The sequence below is a fragment of the Lagopus leucura genome, unplaced genomic scaffold (assembly GCF_019238085.1).
Source record: "Lagopus leucura isolate 7727_CA_CO unplaced genomic scaffold, USGS_WTPT01 Super-Scaffold_806, whole genome shotgun sequence".
Taxonomy (NCBI): domain Eukaryota; kingdom Metazoa; phylum Chordata; class Aves; order Galliformes; family Phasianidae; genus Lagopus; species Lagopus leucura.
In genome coordinates, this window is record NW_024962260.1 from 3076276 (window position 1) to 3091495 (window position 15220).

Sequence of the window (15220 nt, forward strand, 5' to 3'; positions counted from 1 at the left end):
AGAGAGAGAGAGAGAGAGAGAGAGAGAGAGAGAGAGAGAGAGAGAGACAGGACTTCCAAAGCTCTACGAAGAGAATTTTGGCTGTGTCTCACCCCAAGCAGCTCAGGCTGCCTTACCGCAATGCAAGAGAGAAGATGGCAGTTAAAGAGCCTTTGGACAGGGATGGTCTGGATCTTGCCAAGCCATTGGTTAGCAAAATCTGAAATAAAACAAACATTAAAACCTGCAGAATTCAGAAAAAGATTGTAACTGTTCTTGAAAGACTGTGTTCGCTTTCAAAGCAGAGCAAGAACACACAAAGACCTAGAAACCAGTTATTCCCAATTGTTGGGCAGAACTAGAAGAGCTTTTGGTTTATGATGGCATATGGAGGAACTTGACTCAAATTAGATTGCCTTCTGTTCTTGCTTCTCCAGAACTCCACTCAGAACTCCAGAACTGTACTCAGAGGGTTCCCAGGCTTTTTAGAATTAACAGGCAAGGCTCATAGCTGCTTAGTAATATCATCCTCATTTTAAAAGATTAATTAAAAGGACATCAGTTCCTTTCCCCAGTAGAACAGTAAACAAACCAAATTCATACAGCAAGTCAGCAGCAAAGTTTGCAAAAAAAGCAGTCGAGAGCCCTTGCTCTTTATGAATAAACTCCCTCTACATCTCATTATGAGATGATTAAGTAGCATTTAGATTCAGCAGTGGAGACAAAAAGAACACCTCCTTTTGTGTATCTCCTTGTGTATCCTTTGGTATCCTTACTGCTCTGGAGAAAAACACAACCACACAGAAATCAGCAGTGCTCACATCCAGCCTCTCCCCTACACACCATCACACAGAGATCATAAAAGCTTTTTCAGAACAAGGACTGCAGAACAAAACTGGGGCTTGCTTGCAGTAAATAGGAGACATAGTTGTACCAGCCTGAGACTGACCTGCAGCACGGAATAAAATCCCTTCTGATTTAGATGTCCCATGATGTTAGCACAGATGTGGTTCATGGCAGGCCGCAGGGTTTCACCTTCCAGGTTAAAACAGTGACATTATTAAAGCAATATCACAGCTGCACTGCTTATTCTCTTACAAGCTACAAAGTGATTTATCAGCTTAAACTGTTCTTGCACCAATTGCTTTCCCCTATCTGAAAGGCAACCATTTTAGCAGTATTTTACATCAAATCTCAGTAAAACACTTAAGCTATAAGAGTCATCTTTCCTCACTATACTTATCTACATTATCTAGGTATTCCTGCAAACACACAAAGTATGCATTCCTATATCCTCTGAATACTAGTGGTGTGAGACACCCCAGATCTGTGCCTTTACTGAACTGGATGCACCAACCTTTTCCCCGAAGGATTTTCCAGGTAGAAGTGTCTGTGAAAGTGACAAGCATTGTGAGGTGCAAATTGACCAGTCTAGAGTCTTGTAAGATGTCAGGCTGCAATAACAAACACCGACATAATAAACCTAATTAGCTCTGTGCTAAACTACAGCTTTGTTAGACACAGGCAAACGAAACAAAATATGAATTACCTTAAGCTGCTTGAGAAATTCACAGCAAAACCACAGAATATCTTTGATCTGTTTGATCCATAAGAGCGTGAGATCCTTGGAGAGTGCCAGTGACACATACCACACCTGAGGAAGGCAGGACACAAAAGGCAGCAGTGATCAGTATTTGATAGGCAAGACACATTACCAGGAAGATTTGTAACAAATGATCTCCTCAGGGCCCCACTGAACCCAGCAGTGGAGCCAAGTTATTTCTCTTAGAAAACACTTGGTCAAAGCATTCCAGCCACCACAGAAAGGCACTGTAAAAACATTAGAGGAATTCGGAGGAACCGGTCCAAACATTCACCATGGTGTTCTCAGGAGCTTTTGAAAGCTAGATAATTTAAACAACACCAACCTAAATCTCCACACACAGCTCCCCTCTCCTCCCACCCAAAATCCTGCTGACCTTTGGTTCATTCTCAACATCCATGCTATTAAGAATACAACGGCACAGCTTTTCAAATCTCTGCAAAACAAAAGAAAAGAGGTAACATTAGCTCTGACTACAGTAAGGGCTATTCTGGAAAAGCACTAGGAACAGCTCAGCAGAGGGAGCTGCATATCAAAACAAACGTCATACACGCATTCCCCACTGACAGTACTGATGCCTCATTCCCTGAAAGCTCTTCTACACATCATGCCAGAGCAATGCAGAAGATCTGCCTGTGTGAGGACAGATCTCTGTTGATTTGCCACAGTGGATGTGCCTGGAGAACTGATTGCAAGGCACTGCTCAATTACTGATGCTGGCAGGGTCAGCAGGAAAATCATCTGTTAACCCGTGCCTTGAGAACAGAACCACTACTGAAAAATTCAAGGGTTCTTCTATTTCAGTCCTATGGGCAGACTTCTCCAAGAAGAGCAGAGATCACATTTCTGAAGCCAAAATATATTGCAGGTACCTACGTGGTCACTAGATAATATACTAACATGTTGAATATATTTAGATAGCGTCACTGAAAGAAGAATATCAGAGTAGAAACCTTACCTCTTTGTCCTCTTTATGATTAAATACAAACAGCAGCTTCCTAGCAATTCTGAAGACAGAAAGAGCGCTTCTTTTACTTGCCCCAGGTTCAGCTGTCCCAAAGAAATCCTCCACTTCTCTCCTAGGAAAGAGAGGAATACAAGCAGTGGTTACAAACCCACCTCTCCAGATCAGAGCAAGGCACAGAGAGCAGAACCCCACACACCTGATCTCCTTCTGCAGGTGACATCGGCAGAGGAACCTCCTGACCAGCGCCTGGATCTGCACAGCAGCACGCTCCCTCTCCTTCAGCTCACGTCGCTCCTCGCGGGCCTGCCGTGCTTTGTCCAGGAACTGGGCTTTGGAGGACTGGCTGGCACTGAACATCTTTATGACTGACCAAGAGGTGAACGTAATGGAACGATCCTTGCAGGGAGCACCTGAGGAAGGAGAAGCAAAGAGAAGAAAACACACAAAGGCAATTCAGATGTTAGGACTGCATGCATCTGTCATTTAAATGGGGGAGGGAGGGTATTCAACAGCACAGAACCAATGATGCAAAATGCAGCCTTTGCAAAGGCCAAGTTACCTGCCAATGAGTATGCAATAGGAGAGCGCGGATATCTACATGGACATCATCTGAGTGAACTCTGCACCCTAATGCAGGCATGCAGATTTTAAAAGCTGAGTAAACAAGTGAACACCAATCAGTGCTCTGTAGTCATTGTGATCTGCTCCTCTCACTCCAGCTCTCCTTTCCAGCCTGACGCATTCTCTGTAAACAAGAAAGTTAACGTAACTAAGAACAGACCTACAGATCACTACAAAAGGGATGAAGAAACCTCGGAAGGCAACTTCTTGCCGCCGAGCCAGACAAAACGGACAGAACCACCACCACCCCTGCCAGCACCCGAACCTGAGCTCATCTGAGGGAAGCCAAGCGCGTGGCACCCATTGCCCGCAGGCACGAGCACGCCCAGCGGCTCCAGCCCGCGCTGAGGGCGGCTGACGGGCGATTTGCCCCACTCACCTCCCCCCGCACACCCCCAAGAACGCGGCGGAGGCGATGCGGCTCCGCGGACAGCGGCACCCGGAGCCCCGGGCCAACCCAGAGCAGGGAACGGCCTCACGCAGCCCAGAGCGACCTCCCGAGACTCGGAGCCGAGCGGGGCCCCGGGCAGCCCGTTAGGCCGAGCCCGGCAGCCCCGTCCGTGCCGCGGCTCCGGCCGGCAACCTGTACCGCTCCTTTACTGTTCCGCTCGCTCCCTCCCTCCTCCCCACGCACCGCTCCGGTTGTGCCGCGGTTCAGCGAGCCCAACCCGCTCCGTTCCCCGCCGCGCCGCCCGCTGGGGCCGCGCCGCTCTCCGTCCTCCTCTCCTCTCGCGGCCCGGCCCCGCCTGATAGAGCTGAGAGGGCGCATCGGAACGCTTTAGGAAGCGCACCAGCGCTCCACCGGAAGCAGACGGGCGTCGGACCGGAAGTGGGCGGAGCAGGGCGGAAGTTCCCCGCCCGGCGGTCCGCACGTTCGCTCCGTGGGGCTGCGTCGCGCCCTTCATGGTGAGGAGAAGGCGGCGGGGCTGGGAGGTAGCGGGAGGACCTGGGGGCTCCGCTCTTGTTCCTAGGAGGTGGGGATGAGGCCGAGCCCCCGGGAATAGCTTTGGCGCGGCGGGGGCGGCTCAGAGCCGTGGGGCCGGGACATCAAGGTGCTCTGTGAGAGGAGCCACGGCGGCCCCAGCGCCTGTCGCGGCTTCTGGCGGTGCGGGCGCTGTCGGATTGCTCTGCTTTTTATAGCAGCGGGCTGAAATCAATTAGCGCGGTAATCAGGCAGCTGAAGGGTGTCGGGCCCGGTGCCGTCCGCCTGAGGCAGCTGCAGGCTTCGTGTGACAGCGCACTGCAACGCGGAGACAGAGTTTGATGTAATGTCGGCTTTTTCCTGGCACGACGTGAGGCCTCGTTAGCTCCCCTGGGTTAATTTGGGGTGAGCATTACGGGCAGAGGGGATACAGAGCAGCAGTTCTGTATGCTGGGAGATGCGGGAGCATTGTGGGGAGCTTTAAGGAGATGGAAAGCTTCCAGGAAATGTTGGTTCCTTTGGAAGTGTGCTTGGTCTGTGTGCTGGGAACGGCCTCGGTTGCACACCAGGTTATGTATGAAACAAAGCTTTAAAAGTTGTGAAAGAAACAGGTGCAGCTTTTGTCTGACGGTTGGAAAGCTTTGATTTCCTCAGTGCTCAGCACCCGAGGAGCTCTTTCCTCTGAGCTGTTTGGCTTCCATTGGCTGCCGGCTGTCTCTTCCACATAGAAGGCAACGTTAAAACACCCAAAGCGTTTGGGCAGATTTCGAAGAGGTGCTGAGGCTGGTCCTTATAGGGCTCTGATTGGTGACTCTTTGCTTGCAGGAAGAGATGTCGGGAGAAAGCGTGGTGAGCTCAGCAGTGCCGGCAGCTGCCACCCGCACGACCTCCTTCAAGGGAACAAGCCCGAGCTCCAAGTATGTCAAGCTGAACATTGGCGGGGCCCTGTACTACACCACCATGCAGACACTGACCAAGCAGGACACCATGCTCAAGGCCATGTTCAGTGGGAGAATGGAGGTTCTGACAGACAGTGAAGGTAAGGGTGCGCCTTGCTTCCCTCGTACTGCTCCAACTGGTTGGGAGAGGTTGGACCAAAAGTTGGAGAAGAGGGAGAAATGTGTAGTGATGGGGCATTCTGATTAGTGTTGAAGTTCATCTTAGACAGCTGATGAAAGATGTGAGATGAGGGATACGTGTGGCTTGACTAGTTGGCTAAACACCAAAAGGGTGTTGAGAGCCAGAATGGGCTCCTCTCAGGCCCAGACAGCACAAGCTGGCTTTTTCTTGTGAAATGCTAACACAAAAGCTCTTAAGTATGTGGAAAATTGTGAGGATTGTGGTTGAGAAACTCTGAGTCAGGACTTGCGTATTTACTTGGAAGCTCAGAAGGCTGTTTCCTCATCTTGTTTCCTTATCTGAAATATAAATATAAAACTTGGAAGTGGTGTGCTTTTTGAGCAAAAAAGATGATTTTGGAAGGCTGAGTTTATTTTCATGTGGGAATAACAGGTTGTTGGCTTCAGTGGAGCAAAAGCAGTGCAAATTCTTTAGGAACTTTGCTATGGTATTACAGACAACAAAAGAAGGGAGTGAGGAGGAGGGTCTGTCCAAGTGAAGCATCTACAGAGCAAGAATGTGCATTGTGTCAAACTGCAGCCTTCTAAAGGGGCAGCATTCAAATACTTTGCTTCCTTACCAGATAGGTTGGTTTTTTTCTAATCCTGAGATGCTTAAAGATGTTTACATTCAAACTCATACCAGAGCTGAAATGTGTTTGTGTGATGGTTGTTTGCAGCTGATGCTGTCGTTTTATGTCAGTGTTTTCATTCTGTGGGAGGATACAGAGCTTAATTCAAAGTGGGGCTTTCAATTTACATGCTGGCACTTTGCCTATCTCAGTGTTTATCAGTGGATACCTTTTCTGTAACAATAGCTGCCACGTTGCTGATCCTACAGGCCTGACACACCTTCCTTGGAGCTGGTTAATTATTTGAAATTTTGTTTGAAGCTGCTGAAAACACAAAAAATGTATTGCTTCATTCGATGAATTGGACTTTAGTGCTTTAGAATAGCCTGTATTTGGAGGCCACGTGGAACAAGTAATGGATTTAGTGGGGCTCTCATAATAAGCTTTCTTGAGATAGGAAAAAGTTGCTTGGAAGGAGAAAAAATGTAAAACAAAAAAAAAGCCAACAACTTAATCATCAGAATATCCCCATTTTAGCTACAAGCTTCTGTTTAAGCTGGGGGGAAGGTGAAAGGCTGCATTGTTGCAGTTGTTTTACCAGGCCTTTTGCAAGCTTTCAGCTGCTGTATGGCATTAGCAGCGGTCTGTGGGCTGCAGGGCAAGGTGCAGTTTGTCTGCCCATAGGTGCAGGTTCTTTCTCCCAGAGAGCAGCAGACATTAGGACCCCAGATCCAGAGTTCACTCTGCTAAGATGCCATGCTTAAGATGTAAAATCTCATACTTACTTTGCTGTGAATTCCACTGTGCCTGCATGGGACTGTTCCATATAGCTCATTTGTGCTTTAATGGGAATTTGATACTTCCTGTATACTGTAACTGAGACACTCCTATGGCAGTAGCTCTTGCTTTATCTCCCTCTTGCTGGCACGTTGCTGGAAACTGGGACAATGGTGTTAGAGCTGTCAGAGGAAGCTCTCTGTATCTGAGGTTGGTCAAAATACTGTCAATTGGTCGCACCCAAAGTCTGGCACCAAACAGAGTTTCTCAGGAAAAGGAGCCAGACTTGCAGAGAAACTGGAAAGAATGAAGTTGGTTTGTTGTTTTTTTTTTTGCAATCTGTGGAATGTTTCACACTGTGTGTCTTTCTCTTCATCTGGATGCATTCTTCTGACCCCAGTGCCATCATCTGAGCTCGTTCTCAAAGCGTAACAATTACAACAAGCTGCTGCTTGGACTCCAGGAGAAGAGATGAGTTCTCTGCTGGGGATGACAGATGGTCATTTTCAGCTTAGAATTTGTTCCCGAGCAAGTCAGCATATTTAAAATATTTTATTTTGTGCTTAGAAGAGGGTAAAAGGCTGTGGGTTTTCCAACCGCCTCCATCTGTTTCCAGTTTTCCTTTCTGCTTTCCCTTCTCTTCACATCACTGTTAACTGGTTGATCAGGGTGGGGGTTTCCTTGGCCGGCTGTTTGTAAGGCTGTCAAGCATCAGGCAGCAGTGTCAGGCTTGTTGTTTCATCTGGCAGGGCTTGGTCAGGAAATGTAGCCTTGCTTAGTGGTTGGAAGGTGTCCCTGAGAGCTCTTGTGAAAAAGGAAAGTAAATTTCCTAAAGATGAAATGTGTGCACGTGCATTTCATCAACACTGTATGCCTGATGCACGGCGTGGATTGCAGCACGTTTTTGTAATGCTGCAGCTAGAAAATGGCTTTAAAAGGCTGAAGACCCACTTGTTGGGCCCTGCACAGCCATAACTGAGTGGCAGCAGGGTCACCTTCCTGTGAGTCATCTCCTTTTGGCTGCGGCTTTGGCTGTTTGGGTCAAACAGAAGGGTTTTTTGAAAGCTGCTTTAGCAGCCGCTTCTATTTTGCAATGCTGCTCAAAATATTTTCTCATCCCCCCCCTCCTCTCTGTCTCAAAGTGAGCAATTCTGCTTTGGTTTTGCCATCTGTAAGCGTCAAGGCACAGCACGTTTTTACAGCCTACAGAAAGGCTTGCGGCAGAGATGATAACAAAGAAGTTTGGGGGTCATCATTCTGCTCTCAACCCTCTCATTACTTCCCTTCAGGTTGTGCTGAGCTCTGGTAAATGCTTTGTCAATGGCTGCATTTTTGGGAATGTGGATGTTGTTGTTTATTAGCATGCCCTGTGCTCCCTTGTCTCTTCGAAATGGGAGAGCTCTGCCTTGACAAATGGGCTTTTTGCTCTGCTGCGATAGATGTACTGCGTTTATTAGCCTGGATCGGTCTTTTGTTCTTTTATTTCTCTGCTTCTAGTTACCCTGCCTTCAGCTTTCCAGTTTGTTATTACAGTCTGTAAAATTACAATTGGAAGCATGCATTGTGTAGACAGCAGGGTAACGAGGGAGACGGAGAGCCCACAGTGAACTGCTGGAGAGTGTCTCAGTTTCTCCTCAGAACAGCACGAAAGGGCTGCGTTCACTTTCCAAACCTACCCAAACATTCAGATTTTTACTCGTAATTCCATTCATGCAGAACATACAGGCTCTGCTTTAACCTACTTTCCTTATTTGTCCAAAATATGACTCCTTCCCCACAAGCGTTTCCTCGCTGCATTCCTGAGCTGCAGCCCATCAGGGTGGCCAGCTGTTCATTTATGGAAACTTGAGGCTCAACACTGCGTAAGGCTTCTCAGGGTCCAGCAGCAGACTGGCAGCAAGAGGTGAGACAGGGATCCTCCCGTCACAGCTAACTGGAAAGTGCTTTGTTGTGGCTGTTCTCTTTCCTTTACCCCATTCCCATCATCCATACATTACATTCTGTGTGCTGTTGCATCATGGATTTCAGCAGCTCCAGACTGTGCCAGTAAGCATTTTGCTCTACCGAATAACTGCACTTTGGGAACGTGGAGACTGGAACAGAATTGGTGGTGACACATCCAGCATCTGTGCTCGCTCTCTTTCTGACCTTTTTTTGCACCTCTGATGGAGGTGGTGGATTGCAGTGGGTCTCTTTGTGTTCAGGTGTGGAAACCTACATGTGGTTGAGTTTGGTTGGCCGGAGTAAGAAATGTCTCCCTAAGAACCAGCCACGTGTACATGTAAGTCAGGGATCCTGGGAGTAGAGGGAGAACAGAGCTGATTGCTTTGAGAATGAGAAGAATTCCTTCCTCTGTAACAGTTAATCGTTTGTCAATAACTGGGAACTGTGAGAAACAAGTGAGCTTCCTACCTTCCTCCCACATACGCACTTGAAAAATGCAGGAGGAGGCAGCGAGTTCCCCGTGCAAATACAGCGTTCTGCTGCTCCCATTGCCAAAGGGAGCACGGAGCTGGAGCTCTCTTGGCAGGAACCTGCCTGCTGCAGCAGGCCTAGGCCAGGCTCCACGTCTTTTGCCACGTTTGCTCTACTGTGGTCTTGTTTCCTTAGGCTGGATCCTGATCGACCGCTGCGGGAAACATTTTGGGACAATCCTGAATTACCTGCGTGACGGCGCTGTGCCGCTCCCGGAGAGCCGCAGGGAGATTGAAGAGCTCCTGGCTGAAGCCAAGTATTACCTGGTCCAGGGGCTGGTGGACGAGTGCCAGGCAGCCTTGCAGGTAGGTTGTGAAGCCAACAGGAGCTGGGTTGCTCTGGCTGCTGTGAAGGGTGGAGGTGAGGTTGCTTGAGGTGGGCAGAGCTTCAGTGCACATGGCAGGATGGACTGCTGGTGTCTGCTTGCTGCCTTTCCAAAGCTGGGGTGCAGCTTATGGAGGCAGATGGCACACTTAGCTGGTGGTTCTTCAGCTGTGGCACAGAAATGCGGGACGTTCCCAGCTCATGAGAGTGTGCCTTAAGGGCTGTGTACATTCAGCTGCTGTTTGGTTCTTGTTTCAGCAGAACAAAGATGCATACGAACCATTCTGCAAGGTACCAGTTATCACTTCTTCCAAGGAAGAGCAAAAACTTATAGCCACTTCTAACAAGGTAAGAAAGACCAGACTGTGCTGTAGCTTGAGAGGATGCTGGGATGTGCTTGGGATTTTGACCAAGTCCTTAAGAAATGACATTTAATATTTGAGCTGGAAATCTACAGCAGGCTAAATGTGTCTTCTAAATTAAAAGTCAGATGTTGGTCAGGCCATGTCTGTCTCCACGTAAGGTGTTACAGTGGAGGCCGTAGATAGAAGCAGGCTGATGGAGCAGCTCATCAGGGCTGTTAGGTCTTCCGTTGGTTTGTCTGCTCTAATAAACAACAACAGATGGTTTCTTCAGCTACGTTGAATTGGTGACTCCTGTTTCTGCCTGCTGGCTGTGGTGGGTGAGGATGAATTACAATCTAGTCCCAAAAGGGATCAGAAGGGATTGTGTCTCCATTACCAGCTGGTACACAACAGTTTTGCAGCAGCAACAACAAAATCCCATCGAGTTTGAGCCTAATGGTGCCATTTTATATTGCAGCTCCTCTGCCGTGCGGTGCTGGAGCTGGGATTCCATTGCTTACTGCATGTCCTCTAACTGATGTGTGTGTTGGCTTTTTTACAGCCGGCAGTGAAGTTGCTATACAACAGAAGCAACAACAAATATTCCTACACCAGGTAAATGACTGAACCAGTAGTTCTTTGAAGTTGTTCACAGACTCAATTCCGTGATACGTATTTGCTTTTTCTACACTCAGAACCAGTGACAGATTGGAGCTGGCATGAGCTCAGTATTTTCCCAATTAGTTTCAAACTTGAGTCAGGAGGGCCTACTGGCATCCACAGAAGGTTGAGCATGTGCTATTTCTGTGATGGGGGTTCCTCTAACACCCAGGTGCAGCTGGTAGAGACTCTTGGCCAACTGCTGGCCTGTGCTCCCCGTGGGCTGCAGCACTTTGGCTGAATACAGAAAGCCTGCCATAGCATTGTCAGTAAGTGGTAAAATCATGAAGTCTGGGACCTTGTCTGCCATTCCTTATGCCTGTGTTTAAGTTTCATGACAAAACACTGTCTTCATCCAGCTGGTGCTGAGCTTGAAGTCAGGAAGGGTTTCATGTGTCTGTGAGGATGAAATGGCCTTTGACATCCATTTTGCCCGAGCGTTACTCAGTGCTGTTGATGTGCAGTAAATCAAAAGAAGCTGGGCTTGTGGGCCTGCAAATGCTCACTGCCTGAATCCTTCTGCTCTGCATTACTATTTTAATTACCCTGATGCGACCGCTGCCTTCTCTGTCTCTCACAGCAACTCTGACGACAACATGCTGAAAAACATTGAGCTATTTGATAAGCTGTCCTTGAGGTTTAATGGGAGAGTGCTCTTTATAAAGGATGTGATTGGAGACGAGATCTGCTGCTGGTCTTTCTACGGGCAGGGACGGAAGATTGCTGAAGTCTGTTGCACTTCCATTGTTTATGCTACTGAGAAAAAACAGACAAAGGTACAGTAAACAGCAGCGGGGCGCCACTGCTTTCAGGCTGGCACCCTGACATCTGTTCCGTTCTGAACACACTTTTCATTGTCTAGCATCTCTATAGAATAATCAACGCCATTCAGAATGGGAGAGCAGCGTAGTGGAGCTCATCCTGTGGGTTTGCTGGGGCAGGGACTGACTGGATGCAGCGCTTAACACAGGGCAATTATGGTGTTACATAATGCAAGTTCAGTCCAGTTCTTATCTTCAGACAAACTTGTGCACTTAATCACGTTTGTTGTCCATTCCTGTGTAAAGGCAGTGGCATACCTCCCTGCAGAGACGTTTGGCCAGTTCTGAAAAAACTGCCAGCTGGGACTAAAAGGCTGAAGGCGAAACGTTGGTGCTAGGATGGGTTTGTGTGGGTGGAGTACAGCTAAGACATGTTTAAAAACAGGGAAGTTTCAGGAGGAGAAGCGAGGTGCCTGCAGCAGGTAAGAGCGGCCTTCTCTCTCGGTGGGCAGGTGGAGTTCCCAGAAGCTCGCATTTATGAGGAGACACTGAACATTCTGCTGTACGAGTCCCAGGACGGCAGGGGACCCGACAACGCGCTCCTGGAAGCCACAGGAGGGGCAGCTGGCCGCTCCCATCACCTGGAGGAAGATGAGGAGCGAGAGCGCATCGAACGCGTGCGGAGGATCCACATCAAGCGTCCGGATGACAGAGCCCATCTGCACCAGTGAGCCGAGCGGCGGCTGCAGGGGTCTGTCTGGAAGGTGCTGCCCTTCTCCTGATGGATTGTCTGCAGCAGGGGACCAGGCAGCTTCTCTTTGTTCAACGAGTCTGTAAATTACGTTTTGTAACACAGTAGGTTATTTGGGGTATTTAAACGAGGTAGTTCTAGGATGAGAATAAATAAGGTTACTGGGCGTATGGTAGGTATGTAAAAAGCCCTCTGAACAGCTGGAGAAATGCCCTGAGTTTGTAGCCCTCTTGTCTTTGCTATTTTGTGGTTAGTGAGGAAGAAGACTGGCTTCCTTTGGCTTTAGTAATTATCCTGCACTTTAAAAAACAAATGAAACAACAGAAGTCAGGCAGCCACATGCCTTCCCTCCTGGCTCTCACTGCCCCAGTCTCCTAGGCATTGCAGCATGGCAGAAGCACAGTGGAGCTGCTGCAGAGCTCCCTTCCTTCCAGGTCAGGTGATAATGTTGGTAGCTCAGGAGTGCCTCAGTGTGACTGCTGGCAGGACAGGTGGTAGCAGGAGAAGCTTGAGGCAGAGGGAACCCAGTGCTGCCAGACTGTGCAGGTGGCTGTGGCTTCCCACTGCTCTCAGGCCCCCCTTCCATGGTTCAGTGGAGCTTCTCCAGCACTGAGTTGTGGAGAGGCCCATCCCCACTTTTTTGGTATGATTCAAGGATGGGAGATGTTGAAATTCCTTCAAGAGAAGGAGCAGGAGCTAACTGTGCCTGGTGGCTTTCCCTTAGGGTGGTATTGCTACCAGTCAAAGCCTGACCCCACATCGCTGTTGGGAAGTTTATTTCCCTCAGTTCACCCATCCATAAGCCATGCATTCTTTACCACAAGTTAAAATTTGTAACAGGTTTGACACGCAGTGCCAGCCCTGTGTAGGCAGGAGGCCAGCAGCTGTAGCTCAGTTCTGCAGCTATTACAGGAGCATTGGCTTTGAGAGAGGGCAGTACAGAGTGCTGGTATAGAGCTGAAGGCCCAGAAGAGGTTAATCCCTGTTTGCCTTTAACCTGAGCATTTTCCAAGTCTCTCGGCAGAAATGGCAGCTGTATATGAAAGGATGAAGCTGAAATGTTGTGCAGAGAATGCTGTAGTGTCTGGTTTTCTGAGAGTAGTAATGAATGGATGTTTTTATCTACCTCCTAGTCTCGCGTTGCCTAGTGTGGAGTCAAGTATCAGAGTGGCAGAAGAGAGCGTATTATTCACTAGGATTGGATGCTAATGGAGAATGAGAAGAGCTGCAGCTGTAATGGTTAATGTAAAAAAGCTTGAGAGAGAGAAACCAGCAGTAGGAAGTCTTAAACTTCAGTCAGGTGCCACTGTGCCAGACTCCAGAGTACTTTGGCTGTTTCAGACCTTGTTGACTCTTCACCTGGAGTACTTTTTGCTGGCCCCAATGGCTGGGTGTCCCACAGTGGCAGCTCTGCATCACTCAGTGAGGTCCTTCGCTGCTGCAGGTTTCCTGCTGTAAGGATTCCTAGTCCTGGCTCAGGGCCGATTGTGGCACACTGGCATTTCAAAAACCAAAGGCACAGTCAACATCACCAGCTGCGTTACTGATTTGTTTCAGTAGCAACCTCTGCAGCTCAGCTATCTGGGATGTAAAATAAAGCAGTAAGCAGTTTTACAGCAGTGTGTACAACTAACAGCTTTCAGAGTTAGGCTGAAGTTGTCTTCCTCGTAACCAAAGACTTCAAGTTTCAGACAGGGGCTGTGGCAGTGGTGGTTGTCCCTGTCTCCTCTACTTTTTCTTCAGCTCCTGACTGATGAGTAAGAACTGAGTAGTACCCAGACACAGTGGTTACACTGCAGTTCAGCAGCTTCAGCTTTTCTTCTAAGCTGTACTTACACACGTTTGTCACCAGTGCAACACACTTTGGGTTCATACAAGTCCATAGTTTAGGCTGTTGGTGTGCAGGACACAGTGCCTCTCCCTTCTTGCCTTATGTGATAAGCTGGGGCGTGTGCTCTCTTTGGCACTGTGTACTTTGACACGACTGAGCTGTTTACAAGTTTCTGATCTGTAACACACTCCTAACTTTCATTGCTGCAGTTGTGTAACAAAGATGTACCACCGTCTGCTGTTAGAACATCCCTTACCTACTGGCTGCTTGCCCTTGTTCATTAAGTCTCAGTAAAACAAGAACATCTCCCACAGCCACTTAATGCCATTGCACAAATGCTCTCAGCTCCCGAGCCTTTTACTTTAAATGGTTTTGCCAATAGAGCTTTCAGAGGGAGATGGGGTACGAGGCAGCTACCCTGGCCCCAAGCAGTTCTTTAGATTAGCTAGTGCTGCATGATGTTAACTGTGCTCACCTGCCTGCTTTGATTCATGCATGCTGCCCTGCAGCACCCAACAACAGCCACTAATGCTGAAGCAGAACAGAGCCAACTGAAATCTTACGCCTGCAGGCTATTTCCAACCCCTCCATTGGAGTAATGTAGAAAAGCTTACCTAAAAATCAGTAGCTTGTGATGCAGTTAGGGCCAAACAGTCCAGTAACACCAGCCCCTGGCTCAGGGCTAAGCTGGGAATGCATTTGCTTCTGCAAAGCAGTCACTCCTGTATTCAGACAAGGCAGATTGTAGAGCCCACACTGAGCTCTGCCTGCTGCAGGACATCACCTGTTCAGAGCCCTTGTGGAAGTCTCCACGCTCCAGTCTTACCTTTTAGTCTTAATGGAGTTGTTTTGTTTCGTGTTCTGTACAATCATTCCCTCCTATTTTATGCACACAAAAAAACCTTAAGATGGATTTCAGTGTATGGTTGTTGTTTGCAATGTTTTGTTGTTTTTTTTTTTTGTTTGTTTGTTTTTAAAGCATAACATGAAATAAATTAGAAGATATTTCATATTTACATGAGTTGATTTATTACTTGCTTGAAGTTCAGTAGCTAACACGCTGTCCTCATGGTCCCTGGAGCTAGAAAGAACTTTCAGTAAGAAATACCACACACCTTCCCCTAGCTATCAGCTTTACCTCCTGGAACCACTCACAGCCAAGGCACCAGTGATCTGGCTCTCATTCAGGCTGCAGCCTCAGTCAAGCAGGAGCTACACAGGTTGGCCTCAACATGAGGCACCAGAGAGAGCAAAAGGGAATTCCTGCATTCTACCTCTTCATAGCTGCCAAAATATGCAGCTAGAGGGAACTGCATTCCTAAGGAGCGAGCAGAATTGCAGCTCCTCAAAGGGAGACGAAGCTTCAGTCTCTTGCTGCTGAAGGTTTCCTCTGAACCAAATTACACCAAATCTGCATGTCCCCTCTTAAAAGAAAAGTGTGGTCACCTGTCCTGTTCATCACCACTTGTGGAGCCTCACTGCACTGCATAGCTGCTTTGCAGGGAGAAGCAAGGA

The 15220-nt window shown here is 48.3% G+C and overlaps 2 protein-coding genes across 5 annotated transcripts in view; one reads left to right on the plus strand and one right to left on the minus strand.

Moving 5' to 3' along the window:
• The window catches only part of UBE3B (ubiquitin protein ligase E3B), a 20331-nt gene extending 16474 nt beyond the window's left edge, over positions 1-3857 (minus strand). Inside the window, exons 1-9 of one of the 3 annotated variants that reach the window (XM_042865610.1) lie at positions 3805-3857; positions 3109-3294; positions 2746-2959; positions 2541-2661; positions 1959-2018; positions 1529-1633; positions 1337-1433; positions 929-1014; positions 117-199 (exon numbers count right to left, since the gene is read on the minus strand). In XM_042865610.1, the coding sequence (XP_042721544.1) occupies positions 117-199; positions 929-1014; positions 1337-1433; positions 1529-1633; positions 1959-2018; positions 2541-2661; positions 2746-2906 (713 nt within the window). In that variant the 5' untranslated portion in view covers positions 2907-2959; positions 3109-3294; positions 3805-3857. Of the gene's footprint in view, positions 1-116; positions 200-928; positions 1015-1336; positions 1434-1528; positions 1634-1958; positions 2019-2540; positions 2662-2745; positions 2960-3108; positions 3295-3549; positions 3705-3804 lie in introns of those variants that run through there. The other 2 variants (XM_042865611.1, XM_042865609.1) reach the window with 2 other exon arrangements.
• Positions 3858-3995: 138 nt separating this feature from the next.
• Positions 3996-14721, plus strand: KCTD10 (potassium channel tetramerization domain containing 10). 2 transcript variants are annotated; one of them, XM_042865970.1, is made up of 7 exons: positions 3996-4076; positions 4918-5131; positions 9170-9339; positions 9617-9706; positions 10265-10317; positions 10943-11138; positions 11636-14721. In XM_042865970.1, the coding sequence occupies exons 1-7, from the start codon at positions 4074-4076 to the stop codon at positions 11852-11854; spliced, it is 945 nt and encodes a 314-aa protein (XP_042721904.1). In that variant the 5' UTR covers positions 3996-4073; the 3' UTR covers positions 11855-14721. The 2 variants fall into 2 exon arrangements, with proteins under 2 accessions (XP_042721904.1, XP_042721905.1); XM_042865971.1 differs by having other exon boundaries at positions 9620-9706.
• The last annotated feature ends 499 nt before the right edge of the window (positions 14722-15220 follow it).

Coding starts and splice junctions, on each gene's coding strand:
- KCTD10 (XM_042865970.1), top strand. Junction 9,340..9,616: donor AGTGCCAGGCAGCCTTGCAG/GTAGGTTGTGAA, acceptor TTCTTGTTTCAG/CAGAACAAAGATGCATACGA. Junction 10,318..10,942: donor AACAAATATTCCTACACCAG/GTAAATGACTGA, acceptor TGTCTCTCACAG/CAACTCTGACGACAACATGC.